General features: G+C 39.5%; 1 protein-coding gene across 1 annotated transcript in view; it reads right to left on the reverse strand.

The window, feature by feature from the left end:
* Positions 1–21682: 21682 nt before the first annotated feature.
* NEK10 (NIMA related kinase 10) overlaps positions 21683–24452 on the reverse strand; it is a 122222-nt gene continuing 119452 nt past the window's right edge. Inside the window, exon 34 of the mRNA XM_082752103.1 lies at positions 21683–21760. Coding sequence (XP_082608229.1) covers positions 21745–21760 — 16 coding nt within the window. The 3' untranslated portion in view covers positions 21683–21744. The remainder of the gene's footprint in view (positions 21761–24452) is intronic.

A 24452-nucleotide genomic window follows, 5' to 3' on the forward strand; every position in this document is an offset into this window, starting at 1 on the left:
TTCAGAATAATGTAGATAATTCTTTAAAGGTAACTTGAGTTAAAGTCGATGGGGGGGATCAGATGAAGTGAATCTAATGAAACTACAAAATTTCTTTGGCTTTAATCACAAGCAAAATTTTGCTCAGGGAATCCTGCTCCCAATCTACAATCAACTCTACCTTGCATGCTAGCATACTAGCAGTGGTGTCCCGAGGCTTCTGAGCACAAACCTCTCAGCTCTTGAATTTTGATCCTTTTCTTCTATAGACATCTGTAATGTCTTTCTTAGGAAAATGTCCTAATAATATTATGGCAAATTCAGTGGTGATGGGACTGAGATTCCTGGAAAATGTAATATATTTCCAAGATCTCTGATAAATATTAAGCAGTAAATAAAAATTCAGCATCTAAAATAGTTTTAGTTTTCTGTCCTGCCTCTCTCACAGAATTTGCCAACTTAATAGTAGCAGCCTTGTTCATGAAACTACTCCTGAACCACTACAGTTTTCAGCCCAGCTAATATAAAACTGAACTAATTTTACTTACTATCTCCCTTCCTTTGTCAGTCTTCCATTTTTCCTAATATTATACCATCTTGAATTCTGCCAAAGGAATGCTTGCAGATGGAAATGTTGCCTTATGATTGAATGTTGGCTGTAGCTTTTGAAGGCGAGGTTAGGAGTATGAGTAAGGTATGAGTGCAGAAAATGCCAAAGGAAACATGAATGCCAAAGGATACTTTTACTGATCTCAGGGTTTATCCTTACCTCATTGTGAGAAGCTTTGATACTGATACCTCTGTTTGCCTTTGGCTTTAACGTTTGCTTTTCTAAGTCCTCAGAAATGGTTCTAATTCATGATACACAAAATGTGAGACAAAGCACAGGCTGCTGCTGAAACAGGCTATCATGTGGAGGAGCAGCTAATACACCAGAGGGTTTTGCTGCCATCCAGAGGGACTTAGACATGCTGGAGATGTTGGCTGTCAGGAACCTCAGGAAGATCAGCACAGGAAAATACAAAGTCCTGCCCCTGGGGAGAAACAACACCAGGTACCAGTACATACTGGGAGCCACCAGTTGGAAAGCAACCTGGCAGAAAAGGTCTTAGGAGCCCTGGTGAACACCAAGTTGAACATGATTCAGCAATGTGCCCTTGCTGATAAGAAGGCTGACAGAAGGTTCTCTGAATCTGGGATACTCAAGTGTCCAGGAAAAGAAGAAAAGCGCTTAATAACATCTTCATAAACTACATTACCACTGTGATTTTTAAGTGATTCTGATGCAGATCTTGCCATTAACCTCTAAACTTCAGGGTCTATTATCCTTTACACAACAGTCTCTTCAGTATATTAATCACGAGCATTTCTATTTTATATTAACAGGTCCAGTGAAAGGGCACATGAAGTGCTCAGCATATCCTGTTTGAAGACTTTCAGCACTGACATCATTGAGGATGCACTGAATAACTGAGGCATCCAGACCCTGTTCAGGCTTAAGCCATCTGTGCAAGAACAATACTAATTTTTACTCACAATGGCAACCATGAAAAGAAAAACCTTCCCATATGCTGTTTAATATGGATGGCAATCTCTGCCCCAGGTAAATCTGAGCTGTTAGAGCAAACTGTGTGTTTCTGATTAACAGCTCATTTTTCTCTCTTAATTACAACCATGCACTTTCTGTAAAATCACTTCAGAGACCATTTGAGGAAAGAGGAAAGACAGAAAGTCATCACTGGGTACCCATTCCCATAGTGTTTCTTCTGTTTTCCTGCTATTGGAGTTGTGGATATTTGAGGCATTGCTTGCAAAAATAATGTTACAGTAATACAGCTGACTAATGGCTAAAGCTCTAAAAGCACATACATTTGTTGTAGCCGGGGAAGGTAGTACTTCTAGGAAAGTAAATATCCTGCACCAGTTTCTGAATGGGAAGAAAGGGCAGAGCTTCTTAGACAATCTATCGTGATTTTTTTCTTAGTCAAAAGAGAGACGAAAGAAGCAGGCAGTATGGATGAAAAGATAGACGGAGATCTGTCAGTTGATCCATGAGATTGTCTTTAAAACCTGCCCAGATGTCACTGGACTCTTCTGTTACAATCCCATTTCTTAAACAGCCTCTTTGTCCCCAGGTTGTGCTAGGATGAGAGCATGGGTTCTGCCCACTTTTCATGCTCTCAGTAAGATCTTCTCAAAAAGGCATGCACAAGCCCTGCTTGGAGATGTGGGGGGAGTGCCACTCACCAGAATGCAGCTACATGTATAACAAAAGAAGTGATCCTGTCACTTCTCAGCCTCAAAGTCCCTCTCTAGCTTCAGGTGGGAGTACTGCAGGAAAGCTGGAAGGAGAGGGAAGTTTCCCTTGAGAAAAAGGCTTGGTGTTCAAACAGAATGTGACGAGGAATGCTAACACATTCCTCATCACAAACAGTTCTCAGAAAATGTGATGTAGTATTTTAGAGAAAGGGAGGAAAGATCTTATGGATTTCATTCAGATGAATATTCCAGTATATATCTATGCATCTGACTGTGCATTATAAAGCCACTGATGCTAGTCTCTTTACAGTCTCTACACACAAAGTCTGTATTATCCCTATCTCTGTATCATTGAGCCATTTCACACATATTGTTAAAAGTGAAAATGAGGTGACCAAAGAAGAACTACACAGTTAAACATAACAGAGCTTATAACGTAACAATCCAAACACATACAGGATGTCTTTTTTTCTCAAGTTTTGGGTTGCATAGTCTGGTGAATAATCAGAGAGGAAAAGGACAAGGGGAAGAGGGAAAAAGATAGGAAGCTAGCTCCTACCCGGCTGCTTGGTTTTCTTTATAGTCATACTTAAATTTGAAATCTCTCCTAGATGGACTGGGGCCTGAGTAATGTTTAAAGAGAGAGCTGCATAGATTGCACATAGGCCCTATAGGGCCTGTTCCTTGCACAGGACCTGGAAAGGCCGACATTATCAACGATGTGGTGAAGGTTTGTCAGGACAGCTCTTTCAGTGGAAGGCAGACAGGCATCACTGCAACCCTCTTAAATACCTAGAAACTGGGTTAGGATGATTAGTTGAGTGAGCAGGCCATGCCAAATAGCAGAACTAGAAACAGCACAGAGACAAGGGCAGACCAGGAGCTACACACTGACAGTGCAAGAGCATCAGGAGGTAATAATCCTCATAGAATGTGCAAGAGAATCTACTCAAGTGACTCCTCTCACCTCTGTGAGGACTGTGACAAAGAGAAGTAAAAGCATTAATAGTTCTTATAACCCTGAAAATAGGTAAACTGAGCAGAAGTGTGTAGGAAAGGATAGCTTCTGGGTTGTCATTTAGCTTCTTGGTCATTTACTCCCATGGTTCTCCTCTCCCAACTTTCTCTCATATTCTGTCCCTCTGCTGCTACCATCCCTTAGCTTCTTTGCTACTGAGTACTCAATAAGCACTGTATTCAGTAACCTAAACTCACTGATCAAATCATACAGAGTAAAATTCAAACAATGCCTCACAGGAGTCTCATGCAGCAACTCTCCAAATGACACTTACGTCACTTACTCCCTCCGTTCCAGTCCTTGGTGGGCCTGAACACCAAAGAGGACAGTGTCATGGGTACTCTGGAACCCTTTAAGATAGCAGTTGAGAATCTCATAATTTTACCACCAGGGAGGGAAATACATTCATTTCTGTTTTACAGACGGACCCGTAAGATCACAGAAGTAAGATGAAAATCAATAATTTGATTTGACTCTTCCAACTCCCAGGTCAGTACACTATTTTGGTCTTTCTTGCTTTGATTTCAGATGCTTTAGATCAAACCTGTTACCTACCTTCTGTATTACCCTGAGCCTCAGTTCCTTCAGTAGCCAAACAACGGTACCCAACACACATGAGCTGTGCCTTGAAGTTGCACATAGTTGTTGCTTTGTGACAGGACGCAAGCTGGCTGGGATTTTGGGATGGATTTGTCAGTACTTTCCTCAGAATAAAGTTACCTTAAGCACCAAAATGGGTTCATTTTCAACTCTGTGTTCTAACGGAACAAAGTTACTTTTCAAACAGAGAACATTCAGACAGGTCTACTAGATGAGATATATTAAAAGAAAATACAACGAAAACAAATGTCCCCTGTTCCCTGTCACTTACTGCATTCCTGCAGAGCAGACCTTTTCTTCCAGTCCAGCAACTGTCAGCAGCTTCCCAGGTTGCCACAGGTTTATCAGCCCTCTCTGGACCAGTGCCTTGCAACTCAGAGAAGTGTTTTTTTCATCACATGGCATACATGCTCTTTGCTTTTACAGCATTCCTCCCTCTCCTTCAAAAGACAGCTTTCCTTGGCCATCTCCATCCAACAGTTTTCCTCAGGCAGAGCCCATGAGAAGCACTCAGGAGAAGCATAATCCCCTCCTCTTCCCCTCACTTTTTTCCTCTCAGATGGAGCAATCAGGCAAGTAGCCTTACAGCCTACCACCTAGTTACAGCTTTTTAAGAAGCTGTGGTGGGCTGTACTAATATGTTGTAATAATCAGTACCTTCACAGGTGTTGGTGGTGAAATGCTGTAGTGGGTTTACGTGGCAAGGTTTTGGTAGCAGGGAGCCATAGGGGTGGTTTCTGTGAGAAAGATCTAGAAGCTGCCCCATGTTTGGGAAGGGCCCCATTGTTTTCCAGATCTGAGCCAATAAGCGATGTTGTTTGCGCCTCTGTGAGAGCATATTTAAGACAGGGAAAAAATGCTGTGCCAGACAGCAGCCGGGAGTGAGAAACAGCCTGCAGGTGCCAAGGTCAGTGTAGAGGGAGGGGGAGAGGTGCTCCAGGCGCCGGAGCAGAAGTCCCCTGCGGCCTGTGGTGAGGACCATGGTGAAGCAGGATGTCCCCCTGCAGCCCATGGAGTACCACGGTGGAGCAGGGTTCCATACTGCAGCCCGTGGAGGAGACCACGGTGGAGCAGGTGGACCTGCACCGACGGAGGCTGCCGCCTGTGGAAGACCCCTGCCGGAGCAGATTCCAGGCTGGACCTGTAGCCCATGGAGAGGAGCCCATGCAGGAGCAGGTGACCTGGCAGGAGCTGCTGCCCGTAGGGGAGCCAGGTTGGAGCAGTTTTCTCCTGAGGGATGGACCCCGTGGTACGGACCCATATCTGGAGCAGTTCTGGAAGAGCTGCTGCCTGTGGGAAGCCCACGCCGGATCAGTTCATCAAGGACTGCATCCCGTGGGTGGGACCCCACAGCACAGGGGACAAGAGTGACCGAGAAGGAGCGGCAGAGAAGAAGTGCTGTAGACTGACCATAACCCCCATTCCCCTGTGCCGCTCGGGGGGAGGAGGTGGAAGAGGGTGGATGGGGGGGAAGGTGCTTTTGGTTTGCTTTTTCCTTTGTTTTCTCACTTCTCTCGCTTATTAGTAATAGGCAATAAATCTTACTATCTCCTAATGCCGAGTCTGTTTTGCCCGTTACAATAATTATTGCGTGATTTTCTCGTCCTTATCTCAACCCTTGAGCCCTTTTCACATATTTTCTCCCCCATTCCTCTTTGAGGAGGGGGAGTGAGAGAGCGGCTGTGGTGGAGCTCAGCTGCCCACTCGAGCGGAACCATGACAAATGCCTGAGCGGGCCCTGTTCCCTTTCACAGCTTCAGGAAGCCTGCTTTTCACTCAGACATCACTATTTCTATGCATGCCAGTTCAAGGCCCCATTCAACTCATCTTTTGACACAGCAGTCCTGAGGCTCCATACATTAGACAGGTACCTGGGCCCTTTGCTAAACTACTGTTGGGCCCTTTTGACAAGCCTCAGAAGTTACACCCCAAAAGCTGTTTTTTTGACAAGAGACAGCAAGACTGGGTAGGGTCCAGACCAAGCAACACTTTCTATTTAAAGGCTGGGCAGGCTAAATGCACATGCTTCCTGGCAGTGAAGGGACTTGTGAGGGTACATACAACAGGAGTAGGCCACATTGAAGAAATGGCTCACACAACATTTCTCCACATGTGCACTCCTAAGGCCTTGTGTAGATCTTCTAACATCCTGTCCAAATATCTGTAACTGACCATCTCTTAGCTTATCTCCATGGTTTTATCTGAGGTGTTGTCTCCCAAATCAACCTTTTCCCCTTTCCCGCTTTCTGTCTGTTATCACCTCTAAGGCTGCCAAAGGGGCAGCTATGATAGTGTAGCTGTGTAGCCTTTTTTTTATTATTATTTATTTCTATATAGATACTGATCCTCATCTCTACAACTGAGGGAACTATGACGGAGTTTCAATGTAATCATATCTCTCTTTGCCATTTCTAAATGAATAGCTGAAATGAAAGCCAAGGCTGGCAGCCTGCCACCCCATCAGCTGCTTTTGGCTAAAGTGGAAGGCTGGGATAGAATTTAAACCTGAAGGGACCCATCCTGACTGAGCCATAGTTGTACTGTCTTGTGAGACATGGGTTTTGGTGGACAGCATGGCCAAAGCATCCATTTCTTGTGCTGATGCTGAACAGTTTACTTTTAGAGATTCTTTGTGCTGATCACAGAAGAGCATTAGACTGTAAGTCAGAAGTCAGGTCATACACGAGGTTGTGTATATGCAGTATAACTGTTTGTGCTTATGAGTATTTTGAGTACTGTTTGATTTCTTCAAAATGGTTTTCACAACCTTCCTTTTTAATACCTCAACAGATAAAAGCCTATGCAACGTATATGAAGAAGAAATGCAAGAGGCATATATTTCACCTTTTTTTTTTTTTCTGAATCCATTCCTCCTCTCCTTCAAGACAAAAGAAAATAAAAGTATAATTAAAAAAAATAATAAAACAAAATGGCACATGGCAGTTTTTATGGTAATTATTGCAGATAACCCACTGTGCTTTAAAAGCTCTCCACAAATATCTCCCCATTCCTCCCTTATATACAAAAAATGCTGGCGCCAGCACTAATAAACTGGTCTGCAGTCAAAGGGAATGCATGCCCAGACCAGTCCAAGAGTGTAAAATTACATTGGGTTTTGGGTCCAGCTCCATGAGGTAGCTCCAAAACAGCTGGAAAATATCCACATTTTCACTGGAAGCTTTGGCATCCCCTTATAGTATTTCTTTAAGTCTGACCTGATGTTTCTCAGGAAACATTAGCATGTATGAGAGTACAGATGTGCTGTAGCTTTAGACCTCCCCAAGAATTTATCTTCTCTAGAAAAGTGATCACTCTGTATGATTAAATATATATATATATATATTGACTTTTGAAGTCATAGAAAAAGGGATAATCCTTGAGAATATTCAATATTCACCTAATTCTTCTTTCCTGGCTCTGACCTCTCCAGAATTGAAGAACTAATGCTTTGTAGCTTTGAGCTGAAGATCTCTGAAATCAAGACAAAGATTTTATCAGTTATCTCAACTTTAAAATCTCATTCACCTCATTTCCCTGATATTTTGGCTGAATGAAACTGGGGTGACAAGTTCCAGAATCCCCAGTGGTTTTAGATGTCACATATTTTGGATGCATGGTCTGGTATAAAAGAGTTAAAGGCGGGAATTACTGTGTTCCATGGCTTAATATTGTTCTGGGATCATGAAAGGGTGTGTGTGGTATGCCCTAGTAACATCTTTGTCCCCAAGTAATTTTGTGTTTTTCATTGTACATTCTCCCCAGACATGTAGATGTTCAATGCTGCTATCTACTCCAGAAACCACAGTGTTACTTTGTGCTACCTCATTACCTGTTAGTAGCATCCTTCAGCAATCTCTGGGCCTACACGAAAACCACAAGCTCTTTTTCAGGCAGGAACTGTCTCTCTTCTAAAGCACTTTTGTTATGAAGCAAACAAAACAAAAAGTTTGCTTTTGGTCTAGATCCAGGCCACCTCTATGCAAAAGGCTAAAGTCTGAACAGCAGTAAGATAAAAATGAAGTCTTTCTCTATTAGAGGAAAGAATTCAAAGTTGTCATTTCAGCAAAATGAGGTCTGAGAGAGTGTCCTGCAAATAGAGGAATAAATGTAATTTCTGTACTGCTTGCCCCAGAATAATACTCTGAATGCCAGATGAGCTGTGTACATACATGCATACTTGTTCTACTTTTGTGTTAACATTTAAAGAGGTATTTGGACATGCAGTAGGGCCTTGGAACTTTAACAGATTAACTAGTCGTAGTATATTCAATTTTCACAGTTTATCAGATCACTTTGTCTCACAAATTTCACTGTAAGTGATTGTAGGCATAGTTAAAGGAAAAAAAAAATCTTAGTCATACAAAATGAGAAGTTAACCCTGTAAAATTACATTTAAAGCAGCTGACTCATCTTTAGCTATTGCAGCAATACAAACAAAACATCATTCTGTCATTTACTGAGTGCTAAATCATCAAATGCACATAAACCAGTAAAGTGGGAACAAATGTGAATCGATGTAACTGTTCCTGGATTTAAAAAGGCAGAAAAAACAGAGACCTGGACAAGTCTGACTTATATAGAAGCCAATGCTTGGGCACAAGCTGGATCAGTGGATCCTAACGTGCGTTAGTATATTTAGAGGTCTCTGGTGTGTATATTTGGCTACGTTGATTTTTTTGCCATTTCTTTTCTCATGAGGATTTTCAGAGCCTTCAGATTTCTACTTTCTGCATATCACCTATCTTTTTGAAAGAATTCCTGCTCTTTTTCATGTTCCATTTTAAATCAAGTCCCACCTACAGCACATTTTGATATTTCTGAGCTGTCACTTCTACCTATGATTCATTTTTGCATGTTTTGTCATTCCTAATTTTGCAGTTTCTAGAAGTGGCTGAGGAAGATGGCAGGTGATAGAAAGATCTACAGGAGAGAAGGAAGAAAACATCTTGCATTTCTCAGTGAGCTAAATTGCAGGCTGTGACATTTTCAACAGTCCATATGGAGGTGATCAAACTGCCTCCAAAGGACAGCAAATGCTTCCCCACAGAGATTGGAATATGCATATATAAGACACTTCAATCACTTTTCTTCTATTGCCTGGCATTTCTGCTTAGTTTGTGTTTTCTTTGACTTGAGGATTTTTTAGTCCTTCAAGGCATAGCAGGAAAGTTGAATCACTGTGCTGATGGAAGTAGTATATTTCCCATGCTGAAATGGCCTAAATTACAGTAGAACTCTGCAGAATATATATATATATATATTATATATATATATAATATAATATATATATATATAATATATATATATATATGCATTTAATAAAGCTTTAAATAAAGATCAGTTCATAGAAACGGATCGATCTCATGGATTAATTTCTCCTTAGCTAGAAAAACTAACCAAGTAATTTCCAAAAATAATTTCTGAGTTGAAATCAGATAAGAAAACTCAATTCTCCAAGATCCAGAGAACTAGAACATGAAAACAGTATGCTTCAAGTCATTGTGACTCATCTTGAAATCTTGCAATAACTCTACTATATTGCGACAACGTTAAGATGTTGTATATGTATTAATGCATAATGACCCATTATGCATTTGGTCCGTCATCTTTCCCATTTTTTGTTTGTTTCTTTAAGCTGAGTAAGTTTCTTTAACCAATATCTTTAAGATACTGGTTTCAAACCAATGTCTTATCTGCTTGCATTGTCATACTGAAATGTACACTATTTCCCTTCTTTTGTCTCCAGTCTGATTGGACACTATGAGGAGCCAGTCAAGCTAGATACTTGTTCAAATTCATGAATCTCAACTCATTAGCTAATCTCACAGTAATCTCATTTTGATTTTTAGATGCAAGTTCTAATGTTAATTGTGTAAAGTTCATATTGCTTTCTTCACTGTCAGTTATTATATACCTCCTTTTTTGACACATCTTGGAATTGTTTCTATATGTAGTGTAGGCAGGGGTGTCATTAGCAATTTGACATATGTACACATGCTACTTTTTCTGCATCCTGGTCTGTACTATCCTAGCATAATTAATCAGATTTGGTTTCTTTCCACTGTAAGAAACATGTAAGGACTGCTAGCATCTAGAATGCACTAGTCAACGCCAGTTTATTTTTAGGACTATTCCAATTGAAGTAAATGGAAATAATTTTTTAACATTTCTGAAAGTCATTCTGCTCATTTCTTTCCTCGCATAAAACCTTAGAAGCAGAAGCAGTTAAGAGATAAGAACACCATGACAGAAGGGCTTATATCTGCATGTACGTTCCCACTTAGTCCAAATCTCTGGAGAAACAGCACTACCTCCAATGATGTGACACTTGGGGCAGTTCCACTTTGAAAAAAATACTGCCTTGAGGTCCTTGAGACAGATCCACCTCCAAGACTAGAAAAGGAAGAGAAAGCTTGTAGCTGTGCTGCTCCTATCCTACAGAGACCTGTTCAGAGATGTGGTTTATTAGCCCAAGTGCCATGCAGTACTGATATGACTGTATCATGTTTCCAACACCTGAATTTTCTGCACAGTGCTCCTCTGTGTGGATGTGGTGTTTCTAGGGTTTACTGTGTGTGTTTGTTCTTTCAGACACTTCCCCTGGAAAGCAGTTCTTCAGACATGTAGAAACAAGAGACAGCAGCTGAACTGGCAATGTAGGCAAGCTATTCATGTGTTAGAAACCAGACTCCTACCCATGGTCAAATGCTAGTGTTTCATCCAGACCAGGCTGCCGCTCAGATCTCGAATGTGCAAAGCAGAAATAAATACTTCTCAGTCATTAAACATTTGAAAATTGAGCTTTTGAAAGCCAATGTGAGTGCTGTTTTTGAGGTGAATTATTCAGCTGGAGACCTGCTACAAAACTGAAGTAGGTGAGCTATTTTTTCTGCACATTAGCACACTGTAATAAAATGAACTTTTTATTTCCTAAGAATTGCACAAAAGAATTCAAAACCCATTAAGGTAAAGGCCTACCTTCTACAGTGGCAGATGGTTGTCAAAGACATTTGGGTCCCAAGGATTGAAATGGAATGAGATAAATATTCTTTTCAAATGGAAATAATGTGCCTAGGAAAAACATGCAGTAGAACTTTATACAAAACTCAGCGTATCACTAGAGAAATAACGTGGTCCTTAAAGGATCACAGATTTCTGTATAGAAATAAAGACCTTGAAACAGAAAGTTGGGTCAAAGCTTTTTTCTGCTAGCATATAAAAGACGTATCCATAAAGAAATTAAAGGGTGGTGATTTTAGGTGTAAGATTAAAGGCGGAAGACTTCATATTACTGAATGCTGCAGTGCCTAAGATTACAATACAGGTTGCTTCATTTTCAGTGAGTTCATAATAGTACCTTTTAACAGTAACATTCTTTCTTTTTCTGTAAATACCACTCACTGAGTAAAACTAGATCAAACATGTTCACTTCTGTTGTTGTGGCTGTTTTTCATGGCTGGGCTTTGATTTCATTCTTAATATCTTGGCCAGGAATCATCAAACCTGTCTAAACTACCAGAAATACCTCTCATACCAAATAAGACCAGAAAAGTAAAATACAGAGAATGAACATGGACTGCGGGTTCAGGACCAAATTTGCATTGGCTTGGTTCAGAAACCTGTCCTTTGTCATCAGGACTCTGTTCATATACTTCGTTTAAGTTGTTCATTTTCTCACAGAGCATCAATTACTATGGATTATTCTCCATTATATTGAGGTTACTTTACAGGAAAACGTCTTTCTATTCTATTGAAGAAATATAGAAATTGTTTCTGGGAAGAAAAAAAAAGTCTGGTTTGTCTTGTCTTCCAGAGACTGTATCAACAGACATGTACATGATTCAGAAACACTGTTTGAAAAGAAACAAAGCAAAATCCAAACCCAAGGTTTTGATGTGGAGGATCTTGACAACAGAATAATGATACAGATTAAAAAGCTTTTTGGCTTTTCCTTGTCAGTGAAATGCTAACCTAGGGCATGAAGCACCTGCCAGAAATCTCTGGAGAGCTACCTATATAAAGATGATATTTGAAATGCAGTTTTTCTAGCAGTCATTCTATCTTTGTCAGTAACATAGCCTTTTCTCTTTATTTCCACTTTACTTTTCCATCTGCCTGTCTCACAGGTTCCTTTGCTCTTCCACTCCTTTCTTCTCATCTGCCCTGCACCAGCAACTCTTTAAATAACCACAGCTGTTATTGCTGTTATTTGGTGACTTTTAGCAGAGAAAGATGAGCATAATTGGCAATATATTTCCCAGTAAATTCATTAGGCAAGGGGAATACATTTTTTCTATTACATCAGCCCTTACACGCAGGACCATCATTTCATTTTCCATTTTAAATTTAAATCTACTTCAAAACTTTCCATATCATATTACATTAGACCCTGTCGTTCTCTGCTACTTATAAATGGCAGGAGGAAATTGTGAGTAGCAGGCTAATGGCCTAATTTATAGATGTGCCAGGGCAGCTGAAAATCAGGTTTCTTCCATGACCATTATATGGGAGTACTTTCTATTTTTATAACAAATCCTTAGGCAACTTTCTCGAACTTCAGCTACACGACTCCTCCAGCTGCTGCAGTGGCAAAGACTGCCAACTCTTCCAAAAGCCACTGCCTAGGACATTGTTAACCACTTTGCAAAGTTCTCATTTAGCACTTGGAGATTTATTTTTTTTTTCTTCTCAGCTTCCTCTCAGCAAGTGCTTATTCTTCTTACTTGCTTAGTAGGGATGTTCTGGGGAGGTGAAGAACACATCTGTTCCCTCCTTCAAGACATTGGGTACAGCAAAACTGCAAACTGCTATTATCTGACAGCAATAATGGCTTCCTCCTAAAATGGCCCAGTGCACAAGAGTAAGGAATAATCTAATTCTCTTTGTACTTTATCAGCCACTGAAGACATTAAGTCAGTAAGGGAAGGCATTAGAGAAGGCAGAACTAAGCACTCTTGCCTGTCCTAGGAGGCTAAAATTGACATTGCTCTGACTCATCTCTGCTGCTAGCTCTGCTCTGTTATAGGGCATTACCTCCACATTCACCCACATTAAGTAGAGAAAAGAAGTCTCCTGGTGTTGCCCTGCACTGGCACGCCACTGCTAGAGCAGCATGGTGCTTGTTATGCGGTGATATAACACAGAGCTTCACATTTCTCAGAGAAATGATCTAGATCTCAGGGACAGAGAGGATGTACTCTCTGTTGAATGCTAGGAAGCTTTCCTGCCTATGTGCCCCTCCCTGGACAGTACTTCTAGCCATGTTGTTTCCCATGCCAGCACAGGATTTGTTCTCACATCACCCAGCAAGCACTATGCTATGTCAGAGATGGCCTACAACAAAAAGCCCAGGTGGGCCAAGTACATAACTACCTAAATCTGTCCACTGGTGGGAACTTAGAGGGGACTGTGCCAGGGAAGCTTTGCGTTCCCACCATGCCAAAGGAATGACACAAAGGACAGCAACTGTGGAGCAAGATGTATCCAAAGATTTCAAGAAGAAATGAGAGCTTAGGAAGTACATAATACTTTGTCTTCAGTCATTAAGAAAGGCACTTTTTTTTTTTTTTTTTTTTTTGGAGTTTTCAAAAGCAAGGTGAGTGAACATCTCTTAGCTGCTGGAAGGTGGAGATGGTCTTCATGTCTACTTCAGAGTTGTCTCTGCTCTGACTAATGGGTGTCTCTAGTCCTGCACAAACTCACCACTGAGACTGGCTGACAAAGCAGCTAAGGAAACTTTCCATAAGACTGATAACAGGCCAGTAGTCAAAAAGCACAGCACATTTTGGGAGTATAACATTATTCAAACAGAAGGACTAGAAATACCATTTCGTATAATTTCCAAGTAGCAAAATACCTGCAAAGACTTGTTGAAGAATAGTAGAGACCAAGGATGAGTTATTTGGAGATAAACCTTCACAAAAATTCCTTTTCACCTCTGCCTGCCGTAGCCAGAGGTCTCCTTCCCAGTTCCACTGCAAGCCTTCTGTCCTTTCTGATCATGCAATAACCCTCTAGCTCTCTGCTACAGCTGTTCAAACAAGCTCTACAGTACAACAAAGTTTGTGTGCATCTTCCTATTGAGTCTGTTTCTTCTTCCTTCCTGATCTATAGTCTCTGTCTGCCTTGGGAAATGAAACCCAGCAGTACAGGCAATTTTTCATCCTGCTTCCATCTGCTTCTGAATACATGTGCTGCAAGTTAAGGAGCTATGAATGATGGAGTATATGTAATTTTAGCTTAATGACAGTTGGTTAAAGAGTGATGGGTTAGAAAGGAGAGAACAAAAGTGTTTGGGTGGGGTATATAGAAGGATTCAGAGTTTGCACCTGAAGGACTACATAATAGAAGAGAAAGAACTTGAGGGCTAATTGATGTTTTAAAGGCTGTGAGAAGGATCAAGAGACCTTTGGAGATCTGTAAGAAGGCAACATCATTTCTCTTAACCACATTGATCTCTTTGTACTAAAGTTTAGTTGAGACCATTAATGGGCAGAATAGCTCTGATCAGGTTCATGCTTCTCTAACTGGGACACTGTCTCAGATCATGGCTATATCATATTCTGACCTGAAACACTGCCTCAGAAAACACTACAAATATGTTTTTCTGGTAGGATACCTGCCATTTATTTGGATTCAGAATATTTTATGAGGATTCATTAAGTTGTCCATTCAAGTGGAAAAGATCACTAGAATACTATTACTAGTCATGACCCCATAAGCACCTTTGTTCACAGACTAGACAAATTACCTTTAGACACATTGGCATCCCTCCAGTTATGATCTTTCTTGATTTATTCCTGGCTTTCGACTTTGAAACATTAATTGGGAACCAATCAAACAGAGTCTAAGAGGCAGAAAACAACAACAAAAACATATTATGACTTTCTGGTTACTCATTATTTTTAGTGAAATGGAGACTGATATTTATGTAGGAGTTTTTCCACATTATTTCCCATAATCAGTGGGTTTTGATGCCTGACCATTCAATGACAACATCACCACAAGCAAAAATGAGAGGTTCTATTCAAGACAAACAGTACTGCAGGCAAAAATACAGAAAGCATGCCTAATAGTATTTATTATAATGAAGACTCCAAACTTTAAATTCATAATAATTATAATTAATATTTGGCATGTGACACTAAATGATAGAGATGCCCGGTACTTAGGGACACTAGGAATGACAGCAGGAAGAAAGGATGATACATGTCACTGCTATCACACCCTGTTCCTGCTGCTGGCACTTTCTCCAGCTACTGTGTTCTGGCAGTAGTTTTCACAACCTAAATACAACTCTAATTGAATTATGAGATTTTAAAATATACTCCCTGCCTCCTCCCTTCCCTCCCCCCCCCCCCCAAACAAATAATCAAATGCTAGACTGTATTGAATTCAGTGGAAACTGTGCTCATACTGACAAAATTTATAATTAAAAACAAGATTTAGCTATCTTCTGGGAAATGAGGTTCACAAGAGGACAGGTCCTGTGGTCTGCTACACCATCTTGCCTAAGGATATATGGATGCCCTAACTCGGGTAAGCTGAAGGATTCAGCCCAGTCTCCTCCCTCAAAACCAGACTGGACTGGGTGCTTAGTGGAAAACTTTCCATGGAGCACCTCTTTAACACCAGTGCTAGAGTCCTTCTTCACCACAGACAGCAACCAGACCACCAGGACTGAGAGCAGCTATTCCTCCTGCCCCATACCTCAGCTCTTCCAGAGGCTGCTTTACTTCTCACCACTGCTACATTCCTGGGGCAATAACAGCCACAGCTTCAGTGAAGGAATAAACAGTTCCCCCTTCCTCCCATTCTCTTTTCTTTCCTTCTTGCTTTGTTTGTTTGTTTCTTTCTTTCATTCATTGAGATGGGGGATATGGAGAGGAACATGGGGAAGAGGAATTTCATTACAGTGATTCCCTTTATGAGCAGCCATAAGTAATTGTTTCTAATCCATCATCTCCATATCAGAAATTACTTAATCATCCTTTACATTCCCCTTCCCATCACCACTTTGCCAGACTAACAAGTCCTAGCCCATTCAGTTCCACTGTTCAGAAAAGCTATTCAACAGTCAGACAATAGCTCTCAACTGGTTGTTGTTGTTTGTCTGTTTATATATATATATATATAAACAATATAATATATATATTATAATAATAATAAAAATAATATTATATATATATATATATTTTTTTTTTTTACTTTTTTTTTTTTTTAATCCAACAGGGCCTGGAACACATGGGACCAGAATAGATGTTGATATATGTCTCTCTTGGCTACTGGAGGAAAAGGCGGAAACTGTTGCTGTCTTTAGCACCACCATGATTTTGTTTGGCTTTTTGAGAGTGCTCCACAGCTAGAAATACAGGTGCTGAAAAGAGAGAGACAAAAGGGAGAAGTTATTGTCACCTTTTTTTCCTCCTAATTCTCTAGACTCCAGTTCTATCTGCTACATGCTTTCTGAAGCAGATTGATCAGAAATGTGTTTAGTGCATCTGATATGGCCATCTGGAGCAGTTTCTATATTTTATTCTTTCTATTATATGTATGTATGTATGTATGTATAAGCTTCTATTCTTTATTCTCTTCATAAAAACCCAGGAATATGGATTGAAATTTTCTGAGAATTGTCAACAACTGATATCAAGATCTATTTCCAACAGGGTAATAGCCCATTTATAGCCCCATCTGGAATGCGTAAAATGATGAGTATTTTTTTTATTTTTTTTCAGGTACATTCATAATGTACCTAAGTAGTCTAAAGACTACTTAGGACACCTTTCATCAGTTTTTCTGTAAGGATGTTATGAGAGACAGTGTTAAAAGTCTAGCTAAAATCAAGTTTAAAAACATCCACTGCTTTCCCCTCATCCACCAAACTAGTCATCTTATTATAAAAAAAAAATAAAAATATCAGATTGGTCTGGTACAATTTCCCTTTTATAAACTAATGCTGGCTTCTCCCAGCCACCTTCTTGCCCTTGAATTATCTGGAAATGGTTTCCAGGATTTTTTGTTCCATCAGCTTCCCAGGGATCAAGGTGATGTTGATCAGCCTGTAGTTCTCCAGATTCTGTTTCTTGAAGAAAGGAGTGATATTTGCTTTTTTCCAGCCTTCTTTGGAGAGCATTATTCCCTTTCCAAAAATAAAAAAGAGGCAAAAAAGAGTATGCATACCACTTTTATTTCCCAGTTTCATACCTTCAGTTCCAGCTTCATGTTCCTCAGTCTGTGCCTGGTACAGCTGTGGTCTCCTCCCTTTCAAAACTTGGTATCATAAGGGGCAGAACAGCCATCACATTTCAGGGCCATATGAGACAGGAGAGGCATAAGAGAGTCAAAATGATATGATTTTTCTGCAACTTCTTACCTTTTCTTCAGGGGAAGGAAGGAAGGATTTTGCCCACTTTTGCTGTCTGCTCTTCTCCCGCAGGTGGACAAGTGGAACAGAAAGTTCAACAAGAACTCTATAAGTGGGCTGTTAGTTAACAACAGACTGAAGTTTCTCAACTCACTGGAAATTCTCTTTTCATTACTGAATCATCACTACCTTAGGCCTCTTCCAAAATAAAACATAAAGCTTGCAAACTATTGATAGAAACATTTTCCACCTTACCCTGAGAATTGGATATATACAGAGACAGAAACATTAGTAAAATGTAAATGAAAGCAGTAAGAATATGCATTATCAAAATGGGAAAATAAGCAACAAGGGAAAAACAGTCTGATGAGATGATTCCCTGTATTCTTTCAGAGATTACCAATTTTTCTCCCCTTTCAGGCCATGTGTCAAACCCTTCACATGATGTAGGCCTGGCACCAGAGGCCACATGCAGCTGAAAAACCAACTTGGCCATCATTATACTTCAGCCAAATTTTTTACAGATACTGTTTTTATCTCATATGTACATGTATGAACCTATACTCAGTTTTGCATGCAAAACCAATGAATCAGCAGATTTTTATTTATTTATTTATTTGCTTAGGAGTATTTTTAATTAAAAACAAATATTAGATATTTTAAGCTATCTTTTTGCTCCTTGGCATGTTTACTTCACTTTTTCAGGCTTTGTTCCACAACAAGGTCTAGATGGACTAAGAAAACGAGCAGAGACCTACAGTAAACTCTGACATTAGGAAATTCTACACATCCTCCATCAGTGGGTGGCTTATTTATGATGGTCACTAAGCTCTTGGTAGCTGAGCCTATCTAACTGCTGGGGATCAGATCATATGAAAATCCATCCTCTCAAACTTTCTAAGGAGCCCAAGAGTGAAAGAAGATAAATACCCATTTCACAGACTTAAACTTTAAATGTAGAAGAGGAGAAACATTGGGAAACTACCCATCTCTTCAAATATGATAATTCATCTAGACATCTGTACCTGCAGTATGTTTTTGCTGGCAGAGGAAGGCGTTAGCAAAGGTGAGAAATGTTTCATGCCTGAAATAAAATTCCATTTTCTTTGGAGGAAGATTTTAGGAAAGAGGAAATAAAATCAGAGTTTGGTTTGTGCCATTCTAGTCCATGTCTGGCAGTCTTCTACAGCTCGAGTTTGCAGCAGAAGAATTGGAGATGGCTGGGTTTGGATTCATGTTACACCGGGCAGATAGTCAGCTTCAGTTTTGCTGTATGAAATATGAGTCAAGAGAAACTCAAAGACTAGTAAGTCTTCTAGGGAACTGCAGGATTTCAGAGATTCACACCACCATGAGGCAAGCAGTAGGAATGTTCCCCTGTCCAGCCTGGCCATTTTCCAACAGTTGCAGATTCCTTTCTTCTAGTTTTGCCTCTGTTGTGCACAGAGGAACAAACATACACATATTGAAAACCCACAGAATTAGTCATTCTCTGTTTTTGTATTCATGTCTTAAATAGACATCCGTGAAGGAAATTATGTATCTATGTGCATAACATTTCTCCACATCTTTACAAAGAAAATAAATTAGCATCAACAACAAAAAATCATTTGATAAGAATGTTTAGCTTTAAGGAGTTTCAGAGTATGGGTACTAGCTACTGTTCTCTCTTAGAAGCTGTGCTAAAGGATTAACAAGCTGCCCTGATTAACAAGCTGCACTGCCATACATAACAAACAGCTCTTCTTCACTGCCTTAGGTACAAGATTAATGCAAACCTGTATTCCTTCCATGCTCTTCAAAGTCTTAAATCATTCATGTCTCAGGTGTGGAGCCTATTTTTTTCTGTTTTCCTTCAAAAAATATCTAGCCTGTAACCTCAGCCTGGATACTGGTCATGCAGATGACTAGACACTTGCTTCTGAGCTGCCTTTGTTCTATATAATAAATTTTCCATTGCATTTGATTACTACCTTAAGCCACATCTCTTTCCCAAAGTCTGAGGAATCTTTTAATCATTGCCTCAAAAAAAGGCAATGAAGAAACTTTATAAATATATGTAAATAGATATATTTTAATACATAGTCTATTTTTCTATATGGCTACAATATTTATACATATATATATGTATAATGATATAAGAGTAAAATATACAAATTTGGCTCACTTTCTTACACAAACTGCATTTTCATTTGGTCCTTCCAAAAATATATACTCAGTTGTCAGGATGAAAAGAAGGAAAGAACCTCTCATGACTGAGATTATTCACTCATGTTAACATGTTAGCTTATTGCTGGAAGTTATTTAGATACCCTGGTGACAGCTGAAGTAACAATACCTGTAGAATTCAAAGTAGTAAAATAAATATATTTGCCAAAAGAACCTGGTTTTTCACACTGTGCAGTCTTTGTACATACTATTCTTGGTTATTTCTCAAATCAATGGAAAGCCTACAGAAGTTGTTAAGTGAATACCCAAGGGAAATTCCTTTCACCCACAGAACAATTACAAAAATTATGGAGAATTTCCCATCTTTCCAGGGCTCTAAAAACTCTCATCTGGGTGTGTCTCATATGATAGTGAAGGTGGCATGTCTTTCCAACTATTTAAATCCTCTTGAGGCTACCCTCAAGGCAGCTAATTTGGAGACTGCATGTCTACAAATCCAAGTTAACCTATGGATCCTGCAAGTGCTTCCATGCTCTGAGGTTCAGCATCTCAGTTGTTCCACGACATGGCTGGGTGCCTCATCCCACTTATATCCAGATTTCCACGCAAGGTTTTCATGCCAGTCTCTGAATGTGAATAATGAAGATTTATGACATGAACTGTGATGACTGGATATCCACTCCAAGCATTGCCAAATTCAATTCACAGAAGCTACTTAACCTGTAAGCAACACTGACTTTCAGATGGGGGCTTGAAGATTCTGTATCCTGTTAACAATGTCTCAATATATCCTCTTGTTTATTAAATCTAATAACTATTGAATTATATCAAATTTAAAAGGCTATGGCATGATTAATTTCAGTAGTAGTTCTTCAGATTTCACAAATGAAAAACAATTAGTAGTTGCTATAAATGCTTACTTGCATGTCTTGGCAAGTTGATGCCACGTGCACACATAAAATGTTAACCTTATTAACAATATTGCTTTATGTTAATTGCAGTAATAAAAGAGCAGAGAAAGAAGAGAAACTCAAGTCTCATGGGTCTCACTGAAGTACAAAGAGTGCTTCTCACTTTCAGGGTTTTGCTTGTGCAAGAGAAAAAAAAGCTCTTAAACACTGCAGAGCTCCCCAGTTTTGCCAGCCGCAGCCACTACTGCGTGGTTGTCACAGCTCATTTAAGCACACTGATCACTCATGGCCTGCTAGGCTCGATGTTTCGCCAGCACACCGGTAACAGGCATCTGTCTATGTCACCAGCTTCAAGAGCACAAATCTCCTGGCAGCAGCAGTAGAAGTCCAATAACTGGTCCAAGACAAAACATTGGGAAATGAAGCATCAGAGGCATTGACAAATGGCAGTGATGCTCTGACAGCAGTTGACATGGTCACACACAGACGCAAAGCTTTGTTATGAACAAACTGCAGAAGTCTGCCACATTCAGGGGCTCTCCAAAGAAAAGCAAGGCAAAGGAACCACCAACCCTTATTTGTCCTGAAGAAACATTAATCTTTTCTGCTATTGTGGGGGTCAGTGCATGTGAAATAGAGATAGATTTGAGCTTCCAGTTTGAGATGCAGATCTGGATTAAAATTCAGCATCATCTATTTTTTCTTGCTGAAAAAAAAAAAAAATGCCTTTTCAGGCTTGTTCAGGAGTTTGAGGCTGGCCTTATCTCTTTTGCACAGGCCTCACAATGCAAGAAAGTGCTTGTTGGAAGCACGCTGGAAAAAACACAAACCCTGTGTCTGACAGATTGCAGCAGACCGTGCATTGATTGCTTTCTGGCAAACAAAACTTGCAGGTTCAGAGGTAATGTTTTCAGGAAAGCAATCCTAAACTGATTAGGAGTGGTTTTACTGAACAGAGACCTTCCAAGGCAGCACTGAAAGTAAAACTGAACACAGACAACTGTGTTGCAACACTGTTATGCTGACTGTTTTTGCTGGGTGTGCAAAAGACTCTCCCCTTCTTTCTACACAGGTAATAAACATGCACTCCTCACTCATGCACAGAATCAGTTGTTGCACAAAGATTATTAACCATTTAGGACTAAATGTCTTCAACACGGACTTACTTTCAACCATTGACAAGACTTAGTGGAAGCCTAACTAAAGCAGCCACAAAAAAAAAAAAAAAAAAAAAAAAAGTGATTTGCACTAGGACGCACTCTGAACCCAAGCTTACCTCCCTGGCTTGACTCTGTCAGCTGGATTTTGGGTGTCAGACCTCAGTTGTTACAGTCTTCCAGTACTTTCCCACACTGCCCCAGAGTTTTTTTTTTCATCTATTTTTGATCTATTCACTTCTTATATGTGAATATACTTCTAGCTTCCTGGTGGTCTCTAGTCACCTAGTTGGCAACTGACCTAGAGGAGAACAAACACGTAATCCAGGAATTATAGGAACAATAAACACAATCAGGTCAACGGATGATATCTCAATTGTTGACTCCTCCCATCTGCAGAGGGGAAGCCACCCAAGTATCCTGGCTACATGAAACTCATAGGTGGAAAATACTCTGCTACATATTATGAATATATATACATGTATATATATTATATGGATCAGTAAGAGCATAGGGGCCTAGGCTTAAAGCAAGCAAGCCAATGTGGGAAACTGCTGCCGCAGGACATCGGGTCAGTGAAGAGGACAATATAATTCTGTCTCCTTGGGTGGTGGGAAGGAATCATACTGCAGTGAGAAGGAAGGGGATGAGAAAGAATTGCTCAAGGTGAAAGAAGAGCCTATAAGCAGCCCGAGACTTAGATCTTTGTGATACCATATTTCTGAAACATTTCTTGTATCTTGACAAGGACTAGACAAAGTGGAGAGGTCCTGCTGATTTAGCTCAAGGCATAGTTCAGAAAACAGTAAGCTAAGACAAAAGGGATGAAGGAGAATAACCTGATGCAACAGATATTCAAGGGATTAAATTGAGGTTTACATTTTCAAACAAAGTTTAACATATAATCTGATAAAATTGTAACAGGAATTAATGAATTACAGTCTCAACAAATAAAACTGCTATCACAGTAAGTCTATGAAAATAGGTGGCCAGCTCAAGGTTTCTTTCAAATACTTTACAAGAAGCTAAAAATCTGGGGGTGAACTGGAATATTTGACTCTGTGATAATAATGATATGTCAAAAAAATGTGGTGGAAAGTAAAATCTGTGGTGCCCAGTAATACTGAAGGTGATCTGATTATATAGAATGGCATAGTAATCACATCTGTGAAGGAGCATTTAAACGTTAAGGAAAGCTGAGAGTCAAACAGGACAGAAATATTAACAATGTCAATAACAAGAACTGAATCCCTACAGACTAAAATTTCCATGCCTAAATTGAAAAGGGATATTTTTATTATTATTATTATTATTACATGCATAAGCATCTAGAGAAGTGGCTGTTATTGTGATGTGCTAAAGAAAATGAGACACTGCAAGTGCAGAAGATTAATAATAGAGATTTATCTCCACACATACTGGGTAAATGTCACAGTGGTGCATAACAAACAATTTTACACATATTTAAACTACATTTACTTGCAACAACTAGCACCCAGAAGAGGAGAAACAAGGCTTGATTGTTTCCTGAGTACACTATTGTGTTTGGATCAAAATAATACTGACATAGTGACCTTTATTATTTAAATTCAATATATTTTTAGGACATAACTCAGAAACAGTCACTGAAAGAGCACATAACCTAAAAAGGGACAACTATATAACAATAAGGAAGCTTATTAGAAGATTAAAAAAATAGTCAAAAGATGAAGACATTTTCAAAGTAGAAACAGAGCAGAAGTACAAGTTCAGAGGAAACATAAACCATCCTTTTTTTTCCTTTTTTTTTTTTTTTTTTTTTTGGAGACCAACAAAGAAAAACACCATTAAACAGTAATTTACAAAGGTCAGAAGCAAGAAAAACAATCTCAAAAAGAGCAAGTCACATCCATTCCAAAAAAAAAAAAAAAAACAGCATTTAACCTTAACATGTTAGAAATATACAACATGACAGAACAGAAGCAACCTGCTAATGGATAATAACATCTTTCTCAAATACGTGAGACAGGAGTCCATGGTTCATGAACTCTGTGAGGCTGCTGGATCATGGGGGTGTAAAAGAGCACGCTTTTAGGGGTAAAACTGAATGAACTCTTTGTACTGGTGTTTGCTATGGAGGAACTTAGGCTTCTTCACCCAAACAGTGCTTTGTACAGATAATTAGAAGTTGTCTCAAACTGATGAGCCAGTAACAGAGGCCTTGGAACAAATCAGTAAAAGAAATAGTAAAAAATGCTCAGAAAGAATATCCCTGAAGAGTACTAAAGGAATTCCAATACAAAGTTGCTGAGTTTGCACTTAAGTCAGTCACTGGTATTTGAGGAAGGGAGGACAGGAATTCTGATAAAAATTTGAAACATTTTGAGGAGTAAAGACCAATAAACCTTCCTTTCTTCTGGTGAGGCAGCAAAAACTATGACAGAAAATAGAAATCCCTTCAAGCCACTTGTAATCCAGTCCTCTGAATCTTGAGTACATGATAATTTATGTACTTAGATTATTCAATGCCAAACATACACTCAGGAGCTGATAACAGGCATGTGTATTACATTTATGCTACTGAGAAACAAAACCAAAAGAACAAAAAAGGAGAGCCACCAACACACCTGCAAGACTCTCTTCTAATCCTCTTGATTGAGGAGTTGTGACCACTTCTGTGAAAAGGATGATTTTAAGAAGGAATTGAAGACTGATGAAGAAGCAAATGGAAAGTGGCCATGGGGAGAATGATAGAAACAGATTGCCTCTAGAGGAGGACTAAGAGGCTATTGAACTAGACAGCAAGAAGGGACAGAGTTGCATAATTTCAAAGAAAATTATTTGGGTGTTCCCTCCCTATTGGTAGAAAACAGTCATTAAAGAAATTGTGAAGGCTTTACAATGTGATGAATGTTTGTACAATAATATGTTTAAATATTTTTGAATTGCTGTACTTTTGTGGAACTCATCTAGAAGGCATGGACATACAACTTAATCCAGGAAATGTTGTTTCG

Source organism: Aythya marila (assembly GCF_965140915.1).
Source record: "Aythya marila genome assembly, chromosome: 2".
NCBI lineage: Eukaryota > Metazoa > Chordata > Aves > Anseriformes > Anatidae > Aythya > Aythya marila.